Source organism: Epinephelus lanceolatus, chromosome 21 (genome assembly GCF_041903045.1).
Source record: "Epinephelus lanceolatus isolate andai-2023 chromosome 21, ASM4190304v1, whole genome shotgun sequence".
Lineage (NCBI taxonomy): Eukaryota > Metazoa > Chordata > Actinopteri > Perciformes > Serranidae > Epinephelus > Epinephelus lanceolatus.
This window is the reverse complement of record NC_135754.1, coordinates 34,046,484-34,073,383: the sequence shown is the minus strand read 5'-3', so window position 1 is coordinate 34,073,383 and position 26,900 is coordinate 34,046,484. Positions and strand designations below refer to the sequence as shown.

General features: G+C 39.9%; 1 protein-coding gene across 3 annotated transcripts; it reads left to right on the top strand.

Moving 5' to 3' along the window:
• The first annotated feature begins 1,142 nt into the window (after positions 1-1,142).
• Positions 1,143-25,211, top strand: osbpl7 (oxysterol binding protein-like 7). Of its 3 annotated transcripts, XM_033611971.2 has the most exons (23): positions 1,143-1,362; positions 5,115-5,327; positions 6,689-6,832; positions 6,920-6,973; positions 7,054-7,167; positions 7,252-7,404; positions 7,504-7,630; positions 10,142-10,260; positions 10,353-10,442; positions 10,668-10,691; positions 13,256-13,406; positions 13,599-13,705; positions 13,812-13,980; positions 16,092-16,238; positions 16,324-16,460; positions 17,094-17,231; positions 17,816-17,879; positions 18,029-18,107; positions 19,190-19,334; positions 19,427-19,577; positions 19,796-19,922; positions 20,039-20,161; positions 22,738-25,211. In XM_033611971.2, exons 2-23 carry the CDS (start codon positions 5,199-5,201, stop codon positions 22,844-22,846), a joined length of 2,601 nt encoding a protein of 866 aa, XP_033467862.2. In that variant the 5' UTR covers positions 1,143-1,362; positions 5,115-5,198; the 3' UTR covers positions 22,847-25,211. The 3 variants fall into 3 exon arrangements, with proteins under 3 accessions (XP_033467862.2, XP_033467864.2, XP_033467863.2); XM_033611973.2 differs by lacking the exon at positions 10,668-10,691; XM_033611972.2 differs by lacking the exon at positions 10,668-10,691 and having other exon boundaries at positions 10,353-10,451.
• Positions 25,212-26,900: the final 1,689 nt, after the last annotated feature.

The following is a 26,900-nucleotide window of genomic DNA, read 5'->3' as shown; positions in this document are numbered from 1 at the left end:
AGGTTTGTTTGCTTTTACCGCCAACTCTACAAAGTTAAGGTATGGAACAATCTTAAAGAGCCCACTGCAGAGTGGCCACCTTGTGGTAAAACAATTAATGAATGCTCATTTAGACCTATTAATGATGTTGACAGGCTAATTTAGACCCAACAGGCTGTGTTACCTTCATGTAAAGATCAAAAATCAGGTTGAAAAATAAGAAAGTTTCCCTTTAAATGCAGAACCTTTACATTTAATTCTGCCAAAGTAGCTGAAGTGGCAGAATTGCTGTAAAGTGGCATCATGAAAACCACTCCAGCCAAAATAAACACAAGTGGTCACAGATCCTGATACGTTAATCTGCGGATTACAGCATGTTAATCTGGGTCAGTTAGTCTATTATGGCCCGCCTCTGTGAGGGAGACAGACTCGGGCGCTCCCTCCAACACCAGACTCCCCTGCAGGAGAGGGGGTGTCCAAACTGAAAACACAGAGATTCAGAAGTAAACATGCACTTTATTGAGAGATCAAAATAATTTGATCTTTTTTATTAACAGCATTTACTCAGTACAGGTTGTCATGGGTACAGAGAAGGTAACAAGTGGTGTGAACACTCCCTTTCACACCCCCAATACACAGACTGACCTCACCAACACCCCTCCACCCCTCTGTCTCTATTCAAATGAACATCTCACACTTTACTGGAGCACATGTTCTTGAGGCTGAGATGCCAACAGATGCTCTTGGTGTGGGAGAGCTCCCAATAGTCAGAAAATTGGAAGAAGATTTGACCTCTGAAGAAACTACAGTTGATTGGAGTGCAGTTTGGAGCAATATCTGGAGTTGGAGTGATGCTAAATAAAGGGTAAAGTATGACTTGGAGTGAATGTTCAACATGATGCTTTTCAAATAATCAGGAACATACTTTCACCTTTAAATATATTTCTAAAGTTACTTATTAAGGCTCTATTAAGACCCCACCCTGTGCTTTACAACAGATTCAACTAGGTGTGTGTAGTGTGTACAGGCTGGCTGCATTTACCCTCCACTACATCCCCGCTAGACGCTGTGTAATTCCAACTAATGCGGATAATGCCCGGGACACATTGCGCACGGCGCGCGCCGCCTGCGACGCACAGCCCTCCTTGGGATTTGGAGGGAGCTCGTGTCACCCACCGGCAGAGAGGGCACGGCGGCTGAGATTATGTGATCACAGTCAGTGATTATCTGTGCATGTAACATGTAGTTTTATCGGTTTTTTTGCTGTCTTTTCGGTGGAAATGTTGATTGTCCTGCAGGTCGTTTGACGCCAAATGAGACACTTGGATTTAAATCAGGCGCAGAGGGCTGCGGGAGATGATGAGAGGCGGAGGTGAAATTCAGGTAAGACTCATTTATACATTTTAAATATTAGCTCGATCAGAAAGAAACTAAAATGTAGAAGTTGGGTTCATTCTGATAACTGTTGCCACCAGAATATTTGATATAATTTATATTATATTAATGTTACATACAGATATCTCTGTCTTGAATGCCCCCTGAAAAAACAGAAGAACGTTTGGTTGAAATAGTCCAAACTTCCACTTGAGTGACATCTTAATTAGCCTTAGATAAGAGCTTGTGCAGCCCTGAATTGTTCCCATGTGCCCCAAAGGACTTGTGTAACATCAACTAAGGATGTGAATCAGACTGGCTGCTCACACTGAATTAATTTCACTTAGATATATCAGTGTAGCTGCGTCCTGATTGCACTTTGTCAGTGCAAACAATCACACTTTTAGAGCTGCTGGAAGTCAGTGTTCTTCTCTCCAGGTGATATAAATTAACCTAAATTATTTCCTCAGCTCTGATTTTGGAGTACAAACATACTGAGTCCTCTCCACACTCATTCATAAATATCTTATCCTCAAGTGATCTTTTATTGGCTGCAGTTTTTATGCCAGAAAATGAGATTACAGCCGTCATAATCTCTGCATTTTAACTCCATCCTCTGGCATGATGCATCCTTCACCTCATTTGATTTGTGTTGTTGGCTTCCATTTCCATATAATGAGCTCAGATACACACACACAAGGAAAAGTGGCATTTTGGACATAAATCATTGTCGATACTTAGTGTGCGTGAAAAGCCTTTTAAAAGCTTTATTGCATTTTAATTTTGATTCAGGATTGAGCTACAGTTCCTAAAAGGGATCAAACTCAGATGCTTTACTATAAATAATAAATTAGATTTTAAAAGGTTTTGCAGAAGCTTTAAATCTTAAAGTATCCTTTGCACTCTTATTTAAAGCTTTGTGGAAAGTGTAACGTAACGTTTGCCGCCATCCAGTGAGACCACTTTTTCTACTTGTAGAATATTCTTGTGTTCCTCCTTGAGTAAGCGAGCTCAGAAACCTGCAAATCCTTTCATCCTGTTTCCACCACATGCTGTCATCACTGAGGTCAGTTACTCTCATCCTCTCCTGCCCTTACGTAACAGCCGGCCGGGCCACTTCTGCCCAGATTTAGAGGGATATCAGTTTGGGTGTAACGTCCCATTCATTTTGGATCCACTGAGATGGCCTATATTCTCACTGTCTTTAAGCCTGCAGTGTGATTATTCTCTGCAGGCTGACGTCACAAATACAAACCATACAGTAACTTCACTACTTGAGTGAATACAGGTAGCTTTGCAAACTAAATGCACACCAGAAAATGTTGCAAATACTCATAAAAAAGCCTAAAATCTTCAGTTTATCCCCTTTTTATGTCTGTAAACTTGTTTTTGAAAACCACATATTGCTACAATCATTTCAGATTCATCTCAGTGAGTAGTTTCAAAGTACTTGATGCTATTTTTTCTCCCTGTTGTCAAGCTGTGACTGTGGTCATCATCTTTGCACTTCTCATGTTGTGTCAGTGCTCTCTGCCTCGTGCTCCTCCATGTCCGAGTGGCTAAAAACATCCCCTGAAAAACCAATTAAGCAGAGGGTGGTAATCCTCTCCTCGCAGGTGGTATTGGCCGTGGCGTCACATACTGTTCAGTGGCTGATACACCAGCGTGGGCAAAATCATGCAGCAGAACAAGAGCCTAAATTAATCAATCAATCATTATGGCATAAAAAAATATGTGTGGTATTTAAATCGCAAATATTTAATGCTGAACAAATTCTCCTACTCGAGATAACAAGAATGCCAATATGTTGCACTGCAGCACCACAAAATATGATCTCAAATTTAGTTATAACCTTTAAAATCATACAGTAGTATTTAATATAGTTTGTTGCATGTCATGGGACATCTGTATCTTTTTGAAGCGCCACACCCACATTCAGAAGCTCTAAGATTAACAGATTATTCTGTGACACAGTAACCACAAGAATGACTCTACATCTTCACAACCTGCTCCTCTTTTTACCTCAAACACGTTACAAAGAAAACGCTTGACAATTGTGTCTATAGTCTCACTTTTATTGCAGAGATAATTCTGGTTTTTAAACTTCAGTTGCTCGTGCAAGAGGATCTGGAGGCAAACTATAATTTAGCTGTATTTGTTTAGAGTTATACCGTCTGAAAAGTCTGTTGTCTGAATTTGGCACTCAGTTTTGTGCTCAGCGTGGGTGACTTTGAGATCCAGTGTGATCTAGATGAAGATCCGGGATGTACGAAGTGCGCTCAGGTAGCTCTGTTAGGTAACTGGATTACTCAGAGTCCCATCTCGTCTCCTGAGCCTGTTTAACACTTTCACTTTGCTTTCTTGCTCGTGGAGCTGTCTCGCCCTCATGGGTCATTATAGAGCTCATTGTAAACAACAGCATCAAACTTAATATGTAGGCCTACAACATTTGACAAAAGTAAGATGTTGAAGAATCTTTACACTGCACCAGTTCATGCGCATTGTATTCTACTCAGGCCATGATGTTTAAGATATGATGATTTACTGATTTGCTGACTGATGATTGAATGGATCAATCATCCAAAGTCATACGTACATCAGAAAAAGATTCCAGCTCCTCAAATGTGATGATTTTCTGCTTTGCTCTGGTGTATAATACTGTAAACTGAATGTCTTTGTTGAGAAAACAATCTCACTACAACAGGTCTATTTAGTAGCTATTCTGGAGCTTTCGATCATATCACGTGGTCGCCATCAGCAGACAGAGTTGGATCCGCTGCGATCATAGGTGTTCAAATTGACATTAACCGGAATATCTTTGGATTTTGAGCTGTTGGCCGGTCAAAACAAGCAAAATTGGAGGTACTATTCACGTCATTAACATATGTTAAAGTAGCAGTACAGTGGCAGTACAGGACAAGATGTACTTAAAGTATCAAATGTTGAAGTTGATTTTATGCAGAGTGGCCCCTGTCAGTGTCATTGGGTCATTATCATTGATGTATTTAAGCAGTACTTTAATGTTGTAGATGGTCGAGGTGGAGCTAATTTTAATCACGTCACACACAGCTTGGTAGTTCAATTTATGATACACTATATTAGAAACTGCTCCTAATGTTCATATGTATGGAATATTTACCTGAAGACAAAGCTTTTATTTACTTTAATTTCACAGATAAACAATAAATTGTGAAGACAATAAACCTAACCTCCACAAAAATAGCATTTTAAGTCTTGTGTGTGATTTATCCTGGCTTCATATGAAGCTAGCTGCTAGGCTAATTTATACAATGTAAAACGCCATATGCTCTTGCTAATAATGTTAGCATGTTGTATTTGTTTGGAAAATGTGTTTACTATAAGACAGTTGTTTTGTCAGTGAACCTTGTGAGTTGTAATGGAGCTGAATTTTGTAACGTTACCTTTGTTAAATGTTGCTGTTGTCCCTGGCTTCATATGAGTAGAGGAAAAGTTCCCTAGCTGCTAGGCTAATTTATACAATGTAAAATGCCATAGGCTGGCGCTAGTAACGTTAGCATGTTGTATTTGTGGGGAAAATGTGTCCAGATAAAGACAAGTGTTTGTCTGTGAATGCTGCGAGTTATAGTGAAGCTGATTTGTGAACTTGTGTTTGAAATTGTCTCTATTAAGCCATGTTTAATGTGTGTTTAATGTGTGTAGTATTTAAAATAACATAACATAACATAACATAACATAAAATAAAATAATGATGGCTAACCCCTCTGATCCTGACACTACAGGGGGCTTGTGGCAGATTGCAGAGGATCTCTCTCAACAACCAGCCAATCACAGTGGGAAGGGGAATCTAAGGTCAGCGCTCTGGAATGGATTCATACGGATCTTCACTCAATCGCAGCCAATCGCTGACAAGCGGCCTGGAGAAGTCTTCACCAACGTGGAAACCGTCCCACTCTAGGAGCAGCAGCACTCTGTCATCTCGCCACTCCAGACAGGTGAGTCACCATTCACCTGAACAAGGGGATTACATGTATGTGCATTGTTTTTCTTCCTATAAGGTCTGACACCGGTCAGAACTCGGATTCGTATCAGTTAATGTTTATATATCAGATAACAGCACTACAGGCTGCCAGAACAAAACTGTTGTAAAAACAGTATACAACATCCTTCTTTCATTTGAGGCCCAAAACAACATCTGACATGTTCTGTTTTATTCTAAATTAAAGACATTATTTAGTATAAAACCACTGAGATTAGTGAGCCAGATGTTTTTCATAATAAACACTGACAGTTTTAATTCACCATAGTACTGTATGTATAATAGAGAATAGATTAGGACTCACTTTACACAGTCTGCTGTGTTTGCTGCTGTGCTTTTCTTAGAGGTCAATACAGTTACTAAAAATAATAACATATTGGTAGCCAAGTAACCTTAAACTTAAAGGAATACCACAACCACAAACTGATAATTTGCATATCAACTACTCACCATGTGTTACGCTGAGCTTGTGAAGAAAAGTTTTTTTTTCTTGCATGCCTTCAAGATGAACGAAGAAACCAAAAACAAAGGAAATTCTTGATGAATTAAAGTCATAGGGGTCCATGTTTATCAACAGCAAAACTAACTCTCACACAGCTTGTGCAGTATATTAATTTATCCAGTGGTATGCTCAGTACTTCCCAAACATATGCAATTTGCTAAACCTTACTTTTTAAAACACTTCCATATACAGGTAGCTGAGCATCCGTGGGTGGGCATCTGCTACGCATAAGGTTGCTTGTGCAGAAGCGTTCTTCTTTTTTTGGGGGGGATGGATTTAGGACGTACTGAGCCACAGCTGGATAAAAGACACTTAGATTATAGTGCATGAGTTGTGTGAGAGTTTGTAAATGGATGTTTTGATGTAGTTCTGCTTTTTAAAAAAAAAAAAAAAAAAAAAAACGCTGACCCCTTTTATTTCAACTCATCAAGAATTTTCTACATTTTTGGATTCTTCGTTCACCATGGAGGCATGTGAGAAATCAGAGTTTTCTTCACAAATTTGAGGTAACACAGGGTGAGCAAGGGGCCGTGCACACGCTGCATATATAACCGCCTGGTAGACGTGAGGCCAGTTGCTGGGTGTTATTCTGTGCCAACTTTCAAGGGTGCAGAGGCAGGTTGTGTCCGAGGTTGCTAAGTGACCATAACTAGCACAGTATCAAAACCTGTTTACCTTAAATTCTGAGTGCAGAGCAGATTCTTCCCAGCATTGTTTTGTAAGTGTGTATTAGCCCCTTACTGATGTACAAAGTACAATCATTTTGTGGGTGAAGTGTTCCTTAAAAGGATTTTTCCCATTCACGCTGTCCATAGATCGTCAAAGACTGGGAAGTGATTGACGACCCTCAGGCAGAAATGCACGCAGGAGGTGACAACCCTCAGGATATGACCACCCCAGGCATCTGTGAAGGATATCTCCTCAAGAGGAGGAAGTGGCCTCTGAAAGGTTGGCACAAGGTGAGAAATCTGTCCACTCTGTTGTTTTTTATTTCCACATGTTGACTTTATAAAGTTTATTAAAAGATTATTGATCTCTTTTTTCAGCGATACTTTGTGTTGGAAGCAGGGAACTTGCGTTACTCCAAAAGTCAACATGATGTAAGTGAACTATATATTTAATAACACAATATTTTACCGCTGTAGATTTAAACACTTGTATGTGCATTTTTCCACTAAAGGTCTCCAGAGGACGAGTCCAGGGCTCTCTAGATCTGAGCTTCGCAGTCATGTCGATAAACAAGAAGTCAAATCGGATTGATTTGGATGCAGGGGACATTCTTTATCACATGAAGGTAAACATAGTTATTTATCACACAAATCAACAGTGTGTCTTTAGATTAAAAAGACACATATATGACTCTTCTTGTCTCTGCAAGGCAAAGAGCCACGAACTCTTCTACATTTGGGTGACCAAACTACAAGCCCACCGCCAGTACAAGAAGAACGAGGCAGCTCACGTTCACAGCAGCCTCCTCCAGACTTTGTCCCAAGGCACTGTGGCCGGACATGAGCAGAGAAATGGAGATCTGGTGACTATCAAATTAACAGAGTCAAACGAAACACAACAATCTTTACAGATGACTCAGACTAACTCTCGTATCCTCTTCCCTCTGTATTCATGTTACCAGAGCTCTGCAGGCATGGTGGATTCAGCAGGAGCTCCAGCACTCGTGCTGCCGTCAGATAACACAGCTGTGAACAGCAAAGTGTCGGCCTGGCTGCAGCAAAGTCACGACCCAGACACCTGTGTCCAAGGTATGAGTCATAAATATTATATACTGTATCATATAGAAACACATTTTGAATAAAGCCTGGATAATCTATGGAAGAGTTCCTGAAAGAGGAGCGATAAAGGCTTTTGTGGCTCCAGAGGGAGCAGTGTGGCTGATAAATGTACTCAAGGGGTTTCACGTGAGTTGCATTGTGGGTAATGTAGCCGCCAGGACAAGGGAGATGAATGTGTGGAATAAAAAAGACGATATCTCTGGTTCTGCTGCATTGATTGTGATACTTTTGAGTCTGACAGTGTTTTAGGAAAGCAATACTAAATCTGTAGGTGCTCTTAACTGAGCTCTGTGTGACATTGAGAACATTCATATAGAAGCAAACAACTATTTGTTAAATAAAGATTTAAGGGAGTAATGGCATCCTGAGCAGAGAGCGTCACTCTACCTCTGTGTGTGTTGTAATCTGAACTTCACAGTTTGTTTTCGTGGTAGACGATTCTCAAACAATTTACACCACATGTTGCCTCAGAAAATATCAGACTGTCAGCTAAAGCCATGTTGAACAAAGGGGTAACATGGGAACTAGCACTCCTCCCCAAAACTCACACACTGCAAGGACCAGGAGCCAGTCGAACACAGCACCTTAAGTTTTCTCCTTAAGTAATGACACTTAAGACATAATTTTTCCTAAGATGATGTACTTACTTAAGGGTGTTGCACAGAATCCCCGGATAAGGTTTCCTTAGTTAAGTAAAAATGTTAAGGCATTTACTGCATTGAAAAATTCTACAGTGGTAAAATACTACATTTTCCATGATTACCATTTGTTTGCTTGTTCTTAAACTTGTGATACCTAAAGTCTTTTGTGCAATGGTTTAATTAACTTTAAGGGATTCCTTAAGTATAAGACCAAGATAAGGAGATAAAGTGTTGTGCAACTGATTTTAATTCAAGAAAGCCTTAACGTGGATTTCAAGAAAAATCTTACCTTGTCAGGCACTGTGCAGATTTCACTGGCACTGCCTAAGTGGCCGTTAGCACCTACACTCAAGCCCCTTTTACACTGCCAGATTTTCCATGAACGTTGGGCCGTTTTGCCAGCAAGCTGCGAGCGTTTAGACACACAGAGCCGGATTGGCGAGTTGATCCAAGGTGCCCAATTTTCCCCCTCGTAGGGTAGACATATTGCCGGAACGTTTTTGGTTTAAACAGACTAAGGCGGCCTTCCACAACAGGAGGGGCTGTTGAAGGCTTGTGGGAGGAGCTGTTGATGACGCCTCACGTGCGACCCACTGGTGGTGGATAAACAGGAAACAGCTGATAGCAGGAATTAGCGAGCAGCTAGTAGCAAGAAGGAAACACAAACCTGACAGACACTGTAAAGATGAGCAACTGGGGAGACAAGGAATTGTGCGCCCTCCTTGCCCTCTCAAACGAAGAGGCCATTAACCGTCAGATGACGGGGACGGTGAAGAGCAGGCCGACTTACGAGAGAATCGCCGAAGGACTGACCAGCTGTGGCTTCCCTCCCACGTCACTGGTTACGTCACACGCTGAACCACACGTTTTGTTACTTGCTCACGCCCCCCCATTGCCCCGAAAAAGGCACATTCTGTATAAACAAAAGTAGGTAGGCGGCATTTTGCTGCACTCCCCGATTTTGTTTTGATACTGCCAATGCTGAAAAAAGACTGATTGGGCTTTCCTGCAAATTTGCACAACTCCTATTTAAAAATGGCTAAAGTTTAAGTGTTTTCCTTTGAAATTATATGGTATTTTGATAGCATTATATATATATTTAAATCTATATATTTAACTTTTTTATTCCACCATCTACTATAGTTTGAGAAGGAGTGTGGTAGACAGTCCAGCCATGTGTTAATGTTAGTGCATGTGTGTGTTCCACTGGCTAGCTAATCACTGCCTCTCTGCACTACACTCATATGGTGGTTACCAATAATACTGGGATGGAGTGGTTGTGAAAGCATAGCACCCATCCTCTAGCTCCCCTCACAGTTAGCTCTGTCGGCACAGTTATTGATGTTAGCCCTATTTGTGCTGTTAGCACCATTAGCTGCTAGCTGCCAGCTCAGCCACCGCCATGTTGAGAGCCATGTGCAGACAACTTCTGAATCACAGATTTGCTATAAATATCGAATAGAACTCCTTTAAGACAAAACAGTTACTGAAAATGTGCCGTTTGTTTCTATTCATGACATTTTACTTTGTCTTCTCTGGATAACTGCATGACAGCATGTAGTTTTTCATCAGCCTAATATGTAATAAATGTTGGGTTTGTCTCCATCAACCCTAATCAAAGAGAAATTATTACTTTCTTACTATTAGATCATTCTCACCATTTAAACTGCAAAGATTCATGGGGTCTAAATGTGTAAACAAACTGTGTTCCAGGTGTTTCTGTAAAGTCTTCTTTAGCGTAAAATGTGATCATGACCACACAAATCATATCTGATTAATTATGCACAGAAGCTCAATAAATAAATAAATAAATAAATATACCTCTCGTGTTTTCTTCCAGAGCTGAACCGTTGCTGTGTGGACCTTTCTGAGCTAAACCGCTTAATCCAGAGGCTGCAGCTGCTGGAGGCCGGCCAGGCTTTCACTAACGGAGACCTGAAGCGCATCATCAGCACACAGGTAGACTGGTGTGCAGTTTGGAGCAGCTCCTTTCAGGGCAACATCACAGGAAAATAAAATTATTTATGATAATATTCCATCTTGTGATCCAGAATCTGTCGCTTGAGAAGCCGAAGAAGTCGAGGTCGGGGAAGATGTGGGGCCACTCTCGCACATTATCCAGAGTGGAGGCCCTGGGAATGGTAAGAATGGTCTGTAACTTAGTTAACATACTAACTCCATTAGTATTTGTTTTATTGCTTTACATTCATTTGTGAGTTGATTCAAGATAATTTAACAGTAATGTTTCAGCTGATTTAAAATACTAATTGACTGATTAAAGGTAATTTGTTTGAGAACATATTGGGTTTAAGTTATTTACATCCCGACCCTTCTGTAACATTTTGGGGCTTTTCTTTAATCCAAAGCCTATTCGTGGGATTACTAAATCGGTGAGTTGGCAATGGGGGGAGAAATCTTGATTCATAAAGATTATTCTGTGTTCTCCATTTCCTGAAAATGAATTGTGACTGCATAAATAATGACATTAAAAAGTTTTTTTTCAGGTTAAAATGGTAAATGTGTTTTAAATACACTGAATATTTATATTATTTTATATATCAGGTGTCTTGTTTTTCCCACAAAACAAAGCATAGTAATATTTAAAATGTTTGATTGTAGAGTGAGTAAAGTACAGAGTGATGTAAACCTGCCTATTGTTTAGATGCTAGATCAGTAGTCCTACAGCTCTGATAGTTTTCTTTCTTACCGGACAACAGGGATCTGATTTAAACACAAAATGCCTCAAATTAAAAAAAAAAAAAAAGGTTAAAGGGACAGTTCACCCCAAAATTAAGAATACATGAAATTTCTCTCTACTGAACTACACCTGCCATCTGTATCTCCATGCAGAAGGAAGTGTGCATCTACTCATAGATGAGAGGCTCATACTCATGCTCATGACAGCGCCAGATGTAAATATTAATGGCATCCTCCTCAGCTAAGCTGTAACAATAGCTAGCTCAGTGGTGCCAGGTGAGCTAGCAGTTGATGCACACTTCCTCCTGTGTTGTCATACAGTTGGTGGGTGTAGATGTTGCACTCTTAAGTCGAGAGGACTCTCTCAACTTTATTCTCCCCAGTACTATGTATACATATATATTTTTTGTAGTAGTTTGCCCAGAGCAGCTCGGGTTTCACATAGTAACACAAGAAACATGTTCCCCAGAAAGAGGAACAGGAAGAAGAAGGAAAAAAGGTGCCCCTTCATGACGTTTATCGCTCACACTAAGGCAGAATAGTGAACAAAATGTTCAACCAAGTGACAGAAAGGATGATAAGAATGCCTTATCCAGGACATTTTCATTAAGTTTATAATGCTGAATATTTCCATCTTGCAACATAGTTCACTAGAAAGAAAACAGCTCCTACATGAAACTGCTCACAACAAGTTACAGACCTTGCTGAACGTCATCTAGTTCCATTATATGTGAGAGAAGACAGACATCTCTATGGCTGATATCTCCAACACTTTGCAACTCACACCAAAACAATCTAGACTGATAAACAGCACCACAGTTAAGAGGGAAAATATATATGTATGATTATTGGGTGGACTGTCCCTTTAACTAGCTAGTAGGACAGAAAACCTGCAGAGCTGTGGCACCAGAGGTCCAGGTTTGAGCCTTAGCATAAAGCAGTTACCTTGATCTTCCAAGTGTTAATAAGTCCCTAATTAGAAAACCATTATGATATTGATCTATTTGTACTGTGCAGCATTGATTTTACAGGAAATCACAGGTGCAACTAATTAATATTCATAATTTATCTGTTCTATTTTGATCAGTTCAATTTAACTGGTAATTCTCGGCACAAAAATAACACAACACACTGCAACAACACTAAAACAAGATTGTTATGGTACAATGAAATTAGTTACACCTGTGTTTGACAAATCCTATTTTTAATGTGAAAGTAATGACAGATGTCCGTCAGTGTACGCTGTGCAACTTTTCCTGTCAATACAAAATGTACCATACTTTTTATTGTCATTTTTGGAAATTAACTTCTTCTCTCTATTGTCAAGAGTTAGATGAGAGGACTGCAACTCTCATGCTTGTACGGTTAATATGAAGCTACTGCCAGAAGCTAGTTAGCTTAGCTTAGCATAAAGACTGGAAACAGAGGGAAACATTTAGCCTGGTTCTGTTCAGATGCAGCAAAATCTGCCAACCGGCTCCTCTAAAGCTCACTAATCAAAGTGGGACCAGCCAGGTTTTTTGCTTTAAAGGGGCTTGATGTGAAATTCAGAGTGTTTGAGTCATCTGGACGAGGTTCTCAACGTGGAGGTGGTTAAGCTAGCGGCTAGAAGCAGCGCTAACTCCCTAAACAGGGCGAAACGATGACAATGGTGCTGATGGAGCTTGAAAGGTTGTTTGTTTCCACTTTAACATGTCATAACATGATTTAGGGATGCATGATATTGGATTTTTTGTCGATATGTTTTATGCTGATGTGTAACAACTTATTTGACCGATAACCGATACTGATACCCATATAGCCACTTTTTTCCTTACCTGATTTTCGTGATCATCAAGTCTCTTTTGTTGTGGAATTAACATCATATTATGCATGCATACTCTTACCGTGACGGCCCACCAGCAGATGGAGACATGAAATAGAATACTTTATAATGTATGTAATATTCATTCATTATGCAAAATAAGAAAAAGTATGTTGGCTGATTCTGATAGTTCATTTTAAAGCTAATATCAGCTGATACCAATGATGTACCGATGTTATGGTGCAACCCTGACATGATTGTTTGTCCGTACAAAAATAGAAGTGTAAAAAGCAGAAGTTTGTGAGTATTTCTCAGCTGATGGTGACAACAGGGCTCCACGAAGGTACTGCGCCTGTTGCCCCCGTAAACCCAAGATGACTCTGATAACAAGGGGGATCAATAAATGAGCCAATGAATCAGCCATCTTCCGTTCTCCTCTGTTCCCCTTCATAGCTGTCCTCCAGTCACCTGAACAGCTCGCCTCACCTGGGTACATCAGTCCCCTCTATCCCTGAATACGTCTACTCCCAGCTGTCCCCTCCTACTGTCACGTCGCCTGAGGGCAAGAAAATCCAGCAGGACATCTGCGCCATGTCGCTAAGAGGTGAGGAAAACAGACACATGCATGATACACACAGGTAGAGAGGATTCTCACAAGGTAGAATCGTAGGTGGGTGAGCAAAATCCAAGACAAGATCAGAGGGTCCACAGAGATATAAACTTCCATATCAACATAAATCTGAAATGAATATGCATCCAAACTTCCTCTGAAACTTCTTCTCTCATTCGTCTTCAGTGCTTGCCTCCCTGAAGACAGTACATGAAACTCTGTCCCAGGAGAGGCAGAAAATGCAGGAAGTCTGGGAAAGTAACAACATCCACCAGTCTAACACATTAGCTGAGGTAAGACTCATGCTGCACCTGTCATCTGTATCCTCTGGCACATATTCCCATGTGGGTTCTTGATGGCTGGCTTTCTTTGTTCCTTTTTCTCTTTCTCCGTCGACAGCCTGCAGTGGTGAGGCGCTCATCCCACGGGCCTCCCTCAGTAGCAGACTCGGCTGCGGAGTATTTTGACGCCAGCGATGACATCCTTTGTGGCAGTTCTTCTGAGGTGTCTGATGAATCAGGACTTAGTGATGGAAGCACCACCAACTCTGAGCCAGAGGAAGGACATGGTGGGTACATGTCCCTTTGCAGTGCATGTAGGGTATATAGGCACTCAGTAAAATATGTCATTTTAATTAGTTTCATCTGCTCAGACTACCAGTGGCATCAGTATGCTAACGGAAAGGAAAACGAAAGGTCACAAAGAGCTATTTACTGTGAGAGCTGTTCTCCATTAGCCCAGTCGGCAGAAAAAAAGCTGGCTTTGTATATTTCTTCATGATACAGTGCATTTGTACACTTCATACATATCATATAAATGTTTTTAAAAGTGATGTAGTTCTGATTACTTGTATATGAGCTTACTTTGTCATTGGAAGGTGGAGGCCACTGTTTGAGACCTACAAACAATGAATGCAGGTGTTTTTTAGCGAGACGTTGACGTCATTTTCAGCTATGAATGTGGCACCAAAACTGAACGTTTTTTAGTGAGATATCGTGGCATTTCCTGCAGTAACAGTGGCGCCAAAACTGGGTGTTTTTTAGCAAGACATAGTGGCTTCTCCAGCCGTGATTGTGGCACTGCTTATTTGAAGCAATAGCATGATTTTTTCATACCGTAGCCAAGTGTTTTTTGTACCTACACCAGGGGTAGGCAACCTGTGGCTCTTTAGCTCTTCAATGGCTGCCTGTGGCTTTTGACAGAAAATTATATGGAAATGAATAACCGTTATTTTTTTAAATAAGCTTTTAAATTTTCAATTATTTTTTTAGGCCTCAAGTGATTCCAACACATTCTCGCTCCGACCTCGTCACATATTGATGTTTTGTCATGGACTTTCCACGTCCACATACGACGTGCAAGGTCCCCTGGGTGTGTTGGTTGTTGACGTTCTGGGACACCGTATCAAGACACACAAAATACACTTCTGTTTTCACAGGAAATGTATTGTTTACATACAGTCTCTTTCACAAATAAACGCACTACGTCTGTACAACATCGCAAACTGACTTTTTTTTTTTCCTTCAACAACAAAAGAACAGGGTTTGGTTTTAGAATCTTATCCTATAACAGCAACTGGCTGCGGATCATGCCAACATTAATGGACACCTTTTTAGTTGGTCTCTGACACCACAAGTCACTGCCCAACTTCAGAGTGAGACCGAGCTTGTGATTCTTACATTCGTCAACTGTGAAATGTGTAGCCTATACATCGACTAAAAAAAATGTTAAACATTTTGTTAACTAAAATGTGTGTCATACGTCTGTGGCCTGGCATCTTGTCCACTAAAATCATCAATAGTGATGGCTACACTAGTCTTGACTCTCCCTAGCTAGGCTAGCTGTGGATTCCAAATCTAAAAAGGGAATAGTCTCAGGGAAGAATTGAGAATTATATGGTGTGTGGACAAATTTGTTTGCTTTCATCGTCAAAGTTGCAAAGCTAAAGTACAAAATAATCGAAAATAGCCCACTGCAGAGGAGCCACCTTGTGCTAAAAAATATTAATGAATGCTCATTTAGATCTGTTAGTAATGTTGATCGGCAAAATTTGGCCCTAAAAGGCTGTGTTAACTGTATTAGGAAGGTCAAATATGTTTCGCGGCTTCAGACAGTTTTTTTTTTGGCCAAAAAAGGCTCGTTTGAGAGTAAAGGTTGCCGCCTCCTGGCTGCAAATTAACCACAGCGTTGTTGAAATGTAAAGAAATGTAAAGTTTCAACATATTCATGACATAATAATGTATAGGCCTAGTCTAGATGTAACATATAGGTGTTTGCAGACACGTACATTGCCAACATTTGTTTTAGTGACTGGGTTGAATCAGTTTGTATGTGGATTTTTTTCTCTGGAAACTTTAAACTTCATAAAGCAAGACACTTTTTTGTGCATTAATACCACTCCCAGTGTGTCAAAGTGTAATTTTTACTGAAATATTGCAACAAGTATTGGATAAATTGCCATCAAATTTGGTTCAGACATTCATGTTCCTCAGGGGATGAATTGTAATAGCTTTAGTGATCCCTTAATTGTCCCTTTACCACCATTATCAGGTCAAAAATGTTTGCTAATTAGCAAATATCAGCATGCTAACAAGCTAACATGGTTCTTGTTATTACCTGAATAGAAATAGATTGCCCTTTTGCTATGACTGACATTATTTCCTTTCCCCAACATCACAGCATCGGCCACCAGGAAGTACCGTGCTAGCATCTCCAAGTCTCCTAACAGTGTCGTTCCCAAGAGCACCGGCCGGCGAACTAAGCTGCCTGCTCACTGTCCTGACAACAGCCACGTGGGCCTCATGGCCATCCTCTACAATAACATAGGCAAGACATTTAAGTCACAACACACTACAATTATACAGACATTATTTCTGACACATAGCTCATGCATGTTTTCTCTTGCTCTCAGGTAAAGACTTGGCTCGAGTGTCCATGCCTGCTCCTCTCAATGAGCCTGTTAACCTGCTGCAGAGACTGTGTGAAGAGCTGGAGTACAGTGAGCTGCTGGATACTGCCAACAACACAGCAGACCCCTACCAGAGGATGGTAGGACTATTATACTCTATGAGATGGATGGGAAACAATGTTGACACAGTAATGTGACAGAGTTAGAGTTGTTGTAGACACCCTGATGAATCTGCACCTGTTGACAGCGTTTCCTAAAAATATAATGACACCTCAGATGTTTCCTGTATACCTAGATATACCTGGTATAACTTCATGTTTTGGTTTAAAATACCCAGACTTTGGGGCAAAATACCCGCTGGAAAAGCAGCAATGTCTCTGTAAAAAACAACCGCATATTGTGGTGCTATCCCAGCAAAAAAAGCAGCAACAGGTTGCTACAAGAGACCCACATTTGGTGCCTAAAAAGCTGTTGGAAACATTTCAATGACTCACCAAAACGCAACCTGTTTTCTTGTTTGTTGGGCTTGAACAGAGGTCTGCAGCTTGGCAGGCGTGTCGCCTTGTAGACACGCCATCCACCATCCCCTGCACCTCCTGATGACAAAGTCAGCTCACTTAAGAAATGTTGAAACGTACAAATGTGGCGTATTCATGGTTTGCAGAGACGTACAATGCCAGAATTTTTTTCTCTGGCGACCAGGCTGGCCTGCGCCAATCTAAACGATGAAATAAAGATTAGAAAAATGATTCATGTTATTTCCTGTCTTACAGATTTACATTGCTGCCTTTGCCATCTCTGGTTACTCTACCGCAACGTTCAGAAACCGCTACAAGCCCTTTAACCCGGTGCTGGGGGAGACCTACGAGTGCATCAGAGAGGACCGGGGCTTTCGCCTCATCAGCGAGCAGGTATCTCAGGAGAGACTGTTTATTAGATGATATCCTGTTCTAGAATATCTTTAAGATCTCTGAGTGGCTAATACAGGGGACCAGTAATGTAAACTGGCCTTCTTCTAAGATTGAAAAGGAGACAATGGGGAATTCCTGTTTAGCTCCCATGATTTAAAAAATCAAGATGAATCACCCATTTCTGTAACTGAGCAGCTCACACACACACACACACACACACACACACAGAGCTGCACAAGTCAACACGTAGTGATTTATTGCTTTAATAAATCACACTTACTAATCATGTTATCAAAAATGAACACAAATCATTTAATTTGACGTGACAGCAGTCAGGTGAAAAGTGATTAAATGCCAGTCCTCGACAAAGAAATGGATCTTGAAAATGGCATGGCAGAAAGATACTGACAATGAAATATTGGTGCAGCCAAAAACATTAGCTGTCTTGCATTAGGGTATTCCAGTGCTAGAGGCACAATATAATGTGTCACGTCTCTTTGATAAAGATGAATAGCAAAAATGGCAATTGAAAGCCAGCAAGAGTTTGTGTCTCCAAGTCAACACTTATCTCCGTACGTCACCAGGTCTGCCATCATCCCCCCATCTCTGCCTGCCACGCAGACTCAGACAACTTCTCCTTCTGGCAAGGTGAGACTCCTCTTCTTTTACCAGACTTGATTCTTTTTCATGTTTCAGTTAGTGGCGTTAATCAAATGTATTTTTATCCTCAAATACATTTGAAAAACTGATCACGTGTAAAGTCTCAACAGCACGTCTTTGTTTATATTCCTGAGCAGACCAGCGATGGAAAAATAAATTCTGGGGGAAGTCACTGGAGATTCTGCCGACAGGAATGGTGAATGTCACTCTCCCAAGGTAAACGGTTCACACCTGGTGATCTGTGTTTGCAAATTTACTGCGATGCCTTTGTTAGATGAGGCAAAACACGAGCCATTAGATGTAGGTGAACATCATATTCGATGTGAAACAGTGAGGGTTCTCTCCACTGGTTGGGATCAATGAGACATGAAACACTTTGCATGGATATTGCAGTTTTAAAATGAAACAGTGAGGACAAACCTAAAAATATATATATATATTTTTTTCTTGTGCTTGTGCCACAGCATTAGACCATGTATACGTAACAATGAATTAACTAATGCATGATGAAAGTTGTCATGTTTATATTGTGCTACTTAAAAGAAAATTCACCCAAATTGTGTTAAAAATCGGAAAATTTAACTGAATTCTGCCTAAAATTTATGATAATTTTCTTTTATTGAGTATTTCGTTGACATTTTTGCATTCATTTGACACTTAAAATTGAAAAGAGAGACAGACAACACCTGGAAGACAGAGTGGGGTATGATGTGCAACAAATGTCCCTGGTTGGAAATGAACTAGGGACTTTGCAGTTACATAATATGTATCTGATTGGGCTACCGGGCGTCTAATTAATGCCACTTTTTCCTCATTGATTTGTCTGTTAATCAGCTTTTTTTGTCTAAAAAATGTCAGAAAATGATGAAAAATGCTCGTCATAATTCCCCAAAACCCTACTTGACTTCTTTTGATTGCTCATTTTGTCCAACCAATGGTCCAAAACCAAAAGGTAGTTTAATTTAGTTTATTTAATTTGGCATGGACATTACAGGAGCATTAGTTTGTAACAACTGGTGAACCAGGGAGAGTGGACTCAAACGCACGACTCTGGAGACAGTTCAGGTGAAATAACAGTCTTTACTGGTCAAAAGGTTGGTTCAGTACACAGGAGGACTGTCAAGGGAGGCAAACAAAGCCAATATATTAAAATAGTCAGTGTGTAGATGATTCCATAGATGAAAATATTCAGTTTACAATTATATATAAAACAGAGAAATTAAGCAAACATTCATATTTAAGGAACTCACTTTGGTGTTCTTGCCTGATGAATCACTGAATGTCTGTGCTGTGTCCAGGTATGGAGACCACTATGAGTGGAACAAAGTAGTGACCTGCATCCATAACGTGCTCAGTCAGCAGCGCTACCTGGAGCACTACGGAGAGGTCACTATTCGCAACCTCAAAAGTAACATCTGCACCTGCAAGATTACCTTCGTCAAGGTGAGTGAGACGACTTCCTGCACCACTCAGACCTTTCCTGTTTGAAGATGTTTCTCAGGGTTTGACTGACTGAAGTTTGTATTTTGTTGTAGTCTCGTTACTGGGGTTCAGACACGAACAAGAATGAGGTGCAGGGGACGGTGCTGGACCAAAGTGGGAGCGTCATTCACCGGTTCGGAGGTCTGTGGCATGAAGGCATCTTCTGCGACACTCTGCCCACGCCGCAATGTGTCTGGAAGCCAAGTGAGTCCATCGCAAACAAGACTTAGGACGTGTTTACCACGCGTCTTTGTCCTTGAGGTTTTCATGTGTTGCTGAGATTCTGCTGTAGAGGTTGAGGGTTTACGTAGACGTGACGTGAAATGATCAAGCACTCCCTGTTTCTAAAACTGCTAATCAGAGTAAATCCAGACATCACGTTTGCGCAGCAGCTCACCTGAGAGGCTTCTGTCACCCCACAGATCCCCAGCCAAAGGATTACCAGCTGTACTATGGCTTCTCTACTTTTGCCATGGAGCTGAATGAGCTCACCCCAGACCTGCTCCCTCTCCTGCCCCCTACAGACAGCCGCCTGCGCCCAGACCAAAGGTGAGCAGAGCTTGAAATGAAACCTTTATATATCTACATATAATGAAGTGAATTTGATGACCCAAGAAAGTGGACTTGTGGTTAAATTACTCTTTAATTATTCCCTTCTTTAATAGGATGCTGGAGGAAGGAAAGGTGGATGAAGCAGACAAAAAGAAAGATGACATAGAGGAGTTTCAGAGGGAGCGAAGAAAAGAGCTCATCAAAAGAGGGGAAGAACATGTTCCACGCTTTTTCAAGTAAGCAACAAACAATTATGTCCTGTGACATCTGTTTGATACGAAATAATTGTTTTGTTTTGTTTAATTTCGCTTAGTTTAGCTTAGCTTAGTTTTGTTTAGTGTAGTTTAGTTTAATTTAGCTTAGCTTAGTTTAGTTTAGTTTAGCTTAGCTTAGTTTAGTTTAGTTTAATGTAGCTTAGTTTAGTTTAGCTTAGTTTAGTTTAATTTAGCTTAGCTTAACTTAGTTTAGCTTATCTTAGTTTAGTTTAGTTTAGTTTAATGTAGCTCAGCTTAGTTTAGTTTAGCTTAGTTTAGTTTAGTTTAGTTTAATGTAGCTTAGTTTAGTTTAGTTTAGCTTAGTTTAGTTTAGTTTAATGTAGTTTAGCTTAGTTTAGTTTAGTTTAGTTTAATGTAGCTTAGCTTAGCTTAGTTTAGTTTAGTTTAATTTAATGTAGCTTAGCTTAGTTTAGTTTAGTTTAGTTTAGTTTAGCTTAGCTTAGCTTAGCTTAGTTTAGTTTAGCTTAGTTTAGTTTAGTTTAGGGCTGACCCAAAAAATTCGAAGCTCCGAAGCTTCATTCGATGGCATGGGATTCGATTGTGGAAAAAAAAAAAAAAAATTGAAGCTTTGGCGCTTTTTTCCCATTTTTTGGGGGGAGGCCTTAAACGCAACACTGACCCCCACCAGTCCGATACTGACAACGAACGCACTCAGAGCTGGCAGACATGTCCAAGAGGTCATCAGATGTGTGGTTGCACTTTAAAATATGCCCCGACAACCCCCAGAAAGCAGAGTGCCAGATTTGCCAAAAGCAATTGGCATATCACAACTCAACGACAAATTTGGGAAATCACTTGAAAAACGTAAGTAGTAACTAGTAGGCCTAATATGCATTTTCCAGTTCCACCGGTCCGCTCTGAGTCTGGTGTCAGAGCCACTTCGGATGCTCTGAGTTGCATCTGTTTGATTGTGCTGCAGTGTGCGCCGAGGGTTTTAATTTAGCATTCAATCAAAAGTTAAACACTATTTATCATCGACCATTTGTTTTTTTTTTTCGTTTGTGAATATTTTTATCTTAATTCTAGTGTTGGAAGAAACTACGTTTTCGCCATATTTTTTGTTGTTGTTAAATTCCCCCCCGTCGTCAAATGCTTCGAATTAAATTCGTTCTGAGCTCCGAAGCTTCAAATGTCCATAAATGGATTCGAAGGTCAGCCCTAGTTTAGTTTAGTTTTGCTTAGCTTAGTTTAATTTAGCTTAGCTTAGCTTAGCTTAGTTTCGTTTACCTTAGGAGCCATGCACATCATAGCTGGTGAGCCAGAGTTAGCTATGAAGCTAATTTGCACCTGTGGTCTCTGGGCATGAAAATATTAAAAGGCAGTTCAATACAGACAGTACAAAATGAATAATTAAAAGCAAAACAAAAACAAAACAGTTTGCACATCCACACATATTAAACAACATACAAAATATTCATTATATAGTCTTGAAAAACAGCGATATGGATCACAATTGAGTTCCATTTTTCTGCTGATCTGACTAAAAATGATAGTTGTCCAAAAGCATAATAAAGACCAAAAATAGTCATGCTTTATTGTCTGTATTAATAATACTAAATGCTAATTCTTAAATGTTTGGTTGCATGAATATCTTTACACTTTATTTCAATTACTTGGTTGGATTTTTATCTGGGCCTGGATTATTTATTTGCTCATTTTAAAAGAACCTTGTAACTCTACTCTTAATAATTGTCGTTTTTTTTTTTTTTTTGTAACTGAAAGATTGCAAGCATCTCTGTTCAACTGAAATTTTATTTTTACATCTTTATTGACTGAAGCCTATTGCTATATGGTGTGGACCACAATCATGTTCTGCATTGTAGGATTATTTATGTTTTCAATTATTCTAGAGATTATTTATTCAATTAACCTTTTAAACCTGAGCAAATTGGCAAGAAGGCAAGGAGCAACGACAGAAGAAATGACCCAAAAATTGGCAATGAATTAATAAAAAGACAAAATTCAAACAAGAAAACTAGAAATTTTTTTTGTAGTTTCTAGAACATTTCTTACCAAGTTGCTCATTGCCTTTTACCCCCTTGTTTCTCAAAGAAATCATATCGATTTGCTTGCGGTTCAAAGGTTTAAATAAATAAATAAATAAAGGTTTACTAAAAGCATCTGAAAGCAGCCCAAGAAACTCCAGGTTTTAATGTGTGAACCAGTAGAAATCTTTGAAAAATGTTCTTGATCCCCGTGACTTCATGCAATGTGGAGTTTTGTCCAACAGTCCAAAACCCAACAACATAAAAATCGAAATAATTTAAGACCAAGAAAAGCAGCAGATTCTCACAATAGAGAACCTGGAACCATCAATTTTCTGCCATTATTGCTTAAGAAATTACTGAAATTGTTAATCAATGAATACTGCCTCAGCAAGCACCTGCCCATATTACTCAGTATATTTACATTCTTACAGATTCACGTTAAAAATGTTCTGTTTTCTCACCATGTTCCTGTGCAAATACATGAACCAGCAATATCAGAGTTTCTTTACTATTATTATTTTTCTTCCTCTTCTTTGTCTCCTTCTGTAGGAAAGCCAAAGATTCCTGTGGACGGGACGTGTGGTTGACCAACGGAACATACTGGAAGCTCAGAGAGAATCCAGGTTTTGCTAATATTGAGAACACAGCTATGTGGTGATGAGACGACAGCGACGAGCAATGCCAGACAAAAAAACACGAGAGAGAGAGAGAGATTGAAAAATATCAGTAATTGATATTTGAGCAGCGTGTATGAACTGCTCTAGGAAATGTGCAGAGTGGAGAGAGTGCTGCTGATCTCTTCTCATTCTTTCTGAGCGCCCATGACTGGCTCATGGGAAACCTCCCTACCTGGCCGTCCCTTCAGACCAGTGAAGTCACTCAGCATCCAGTGCAGGTGAAGAAAGACTTTCTCATCAAGATGGATTTTCTAATGCATTTAAAACATTTTTTAGGCTACTTAAATAACCGCATATATCTGTCTATTTTTGGGAATTTCTATGGAAAAATTGTTTCTGCAGAAAAGACTGATCATGTGACGCACACTCTGCAGACATTAACATGAAAAAATGACTTGAGATGACAATGAAATCTCGTTTAAAGTGTATATATTAGTGTGTTAAATGTAAACAGTCAATCAAATCATGTCCTACTCAACCGGTTTACTGCATTTTATGATGAGAACAACTGAATGTTGGAACGTACTGAAGTCAATGCTACGGTCAGGGTGCAACTGCCCCAGGGCCCCAGACCCATGAGGGGGCCAGTTGGTTTGTGGTAATTTGATTTATTGAAGATTTGTTTGGGAATATGCACCACTAAGGTACTTCTGAAACTGTGTATTATTCTATGTGAGCTGGCTGTTTGGCCACATGCAACCGCACTTTTGGGCCCCCGAAACTTTCTTTGAAACTGGAGTCCAGGGTGAAGTTTTTGGAAGACTCCGGTGCCAGTGGTTGTGTGTAGATAGGATAACCACAGTATTTTATTACGTGTCTCCAATGTTTGACGTCAGAGTGACGGTAAATAGCTAGTGAAATGGCAGACCAAACAAACATGCCGGTGCTAACTTTATTTGTGAGCATGCTATCTGCTGTCTTTGGATGGCATATCCAGCTGCTTGACCTAACGACCAACGAAGGAGGCAGCTCCTGTTGCTAGCTACCCCAACTGCACTACCACGAAAGCAGCGATGGGCCTGCCAACGGAGGTTCTGGATCTGGACCTCCGTTGGCAGGCCCGTCGCTGCTTCCGTGGTAGTGCAGTTGGTCGTTCAGGTGCCTCTGCTGTTGAATTAGGTCGCGTTATTTTTGTGGATCGGGTTGTTTTTATTTTCCGCACTTCCCTATTTCGGTATTGACTCTGACTTCTGATTGGTTAAAATGGCCTTTCCATTTTACCGAATTTACATCGCCACCTACTGCTTTGTCATGTGTATTACATCACTTGGTAGCAGCTTTTGCGGCTTCGTGTGGATATCATATTTTTTATCACACCACTCGTGTGAAACCGGGGCCCGAAAAATTTCGCATTCAGAAGTACACGGGTCTGTGTGGACTAGGCCTAAATTACAATAAAGATAAAGCAGCTATTATAGATATTTTTACCATAATGGACAGATTTTTCCCTCAGGAGTTGGTGGAGACCAAAAACAGAGCTAAAAGAAAGTGGATGTTGGACTTACATCCATCAGGTGGACACAAACATGACTCTAAATGAATGATAAGAGCTGCAACAACTAGTCGAGTGACAGAAAATTAAGCGGCTGCTGTTCTGATAATTGATTATAATTATAATTGTCATTTTTTAAAACATTTTTATGTGACAAAGAATTGGATGAGGAGAGGCACGTTGTTGAGGTTGAGGAATATCCTGAGCTAAATGACCCACAATCCCGTCATTGTAAGGACAACGGCCAAAAAGATATTGCCTGGTGAGTCATAGCTCCAGAGATCGGCTCTTCACGTGAGAAATCAAATTTAATTCAGGGCTCTTCACACATGTTTTTAAGCTAATGCCAAGGTGGAGGAAGTACAGATCTTCCAGCAAAAGTAATAATAACTTGCTTGGTGCATATGCCTAAACAAATTTGTGTTCTCCCAGATTATTTCCTTACAGGTAGGAAATAGCTCCCTTGCAGGCTGATCCAGCCACAGCTACAGTATATTTACTACGTATCTAGAGGTGCACCAGTACTGATGAAATGCATATGAAGTACTCAAACTTGGTATCTGTGACTTTCACATTACTGAGACGAGGTAATGATAACATTTAAGACAGTATCTGTCTAAATACTTTGATCATTGCTAACATCGATCAAATGCTGGTGAAACATCTACATTTATTTGATATTTTTGAACATTTATTATTTAAGAAATAACAATAACCAACACTCAGTATATACACATATTTACAAGAGAAGATATTGTACGTATTTTTATGTCATTTATGGTAAGAAAAATATCCAGCTGGTTGGAAACATACACGCTGTATTTATACAGTAAATTAAACTGCTGACATCACAACTGTGTTTTTATTTTTCAGTGGGATCAGTTTATTAGCTGCAGATGTGAGTAAGACTTGTTTGAAAAAGATTAAAATTAATTCACATATCATTTTTTAATGAATTGGATTTGCAACATTTTGAAAAGCTGCTTTGTTCAGTCGATTAAAAAAAATCCTACCTGCATCAAATAAAAACAAACTCACCAAAACAGCAGAGATTTGTCATGTGTAAGCTTTAATTTCATGAATAAAAAAACAACAATACAATACACAATTATGCCACCTTTTTAATAAATAACAATTTTCCCCATTCAGAAATCTCCATCTCTTATTTTTGCAATTTATAAGCTCTTAAAGAGTCAAAGGAGGATTATTTCCCCCCTCGACGTTTACAGTGCACATGGATCACACACAAAAAAATAACATGCTTGACCTTGTCTGGTCTCCCTTCTTCACGCCTCTATTTCTATATTATACAGTAAAATCTCTGGAAATGCAGTTCCCACACAGTTTTACGCTCGTACCGAGGGAAGTGTGAGTTCAAGGGAAACACAGACTCATGGGAAATGGAGGTATTAGAGGTTAAACATCAGGGATTGGCTGAAGTTGGTTGTAATAGCTGAGTTATCCAGCAGGGGGCGTTCCTGAGGCAGTTTTTTTTCTGCTGTTTGATGTGATGTAGGTGCAGGAGTGAACCACATGACCAAACCACAGCACATAAAAATAAATAACTGACATCGTCCACCAGTGATCACATAAAACTTTGCTCTCATTGTTTTTGCAGTGCCGTCATTAATTCTCAACTACTCTCTATTAATTGCACTTAAAACAACAATTGTCCATCGTACACCTTCATCAAGGTACATCATCACTTCTTCCTCTGACAGATGTCAACATAAACATTAAATAGCACATCTTTTTTTTTTGGGAAATGTTACATACAATATATCCGTTCTGTTTCCAGCATAAAACTAACACTTCATTACCATTTCACTTTATTTAAATGTTCAGATAAAGGACTGAGCTGTCAGACAGTTTGTCCTTTTTGCATCAACATCTTTAAGACCATTTAGCCTAGTGCTGCAGTCCCAGTGTTTAGACAATGCTTGTGTAACACCAGTTCAGGCAGGAGCTTTAATTTGTGTCACATGTGAAACCTTTTTAAGGCAAATAGCGCCGCAGCCAGGATTTTAAAAATACATAGAAATACTAAGTCTTGAGTCCAATCACCCAGCACAGCCCTACCCCCTTCGGAAATATGACCTCACACCAAAAACAAAGGCTGAAAAATAAATTGGCTTATTATTTAGATTGTCACATTTTATCAATTCAGTTAAAGATCAAGTGTGTAAAATTTATTGGGAATATTGGCAGAAATTAAATATAATTTTCAGTATATAATCACCTGAAAATAAGAATCACGTTGGCCACCATAGTTAGCAGCCGTCTTGAAACTATTCAATGTTTTTACCACTTTAAATCACCGGGTCTGTTTGTTTCGGAGAGGATGAGACCGAGAGATAATTCGGCTCCTGGTAAAAAAATCCTGAATGTCTGGATCTTAAGTCAGCAGAGAAAAAAGATGAGCACACTTTAGCAGGTGCTAAGCTAACGGCCTTTCTCTGACGAGCCAAACTGAATAAGAGAAACACTGAATTATAAAGTTAAACTGCTTTATTCAGTGTTTAGACTGGTTTAAATCACCGGGT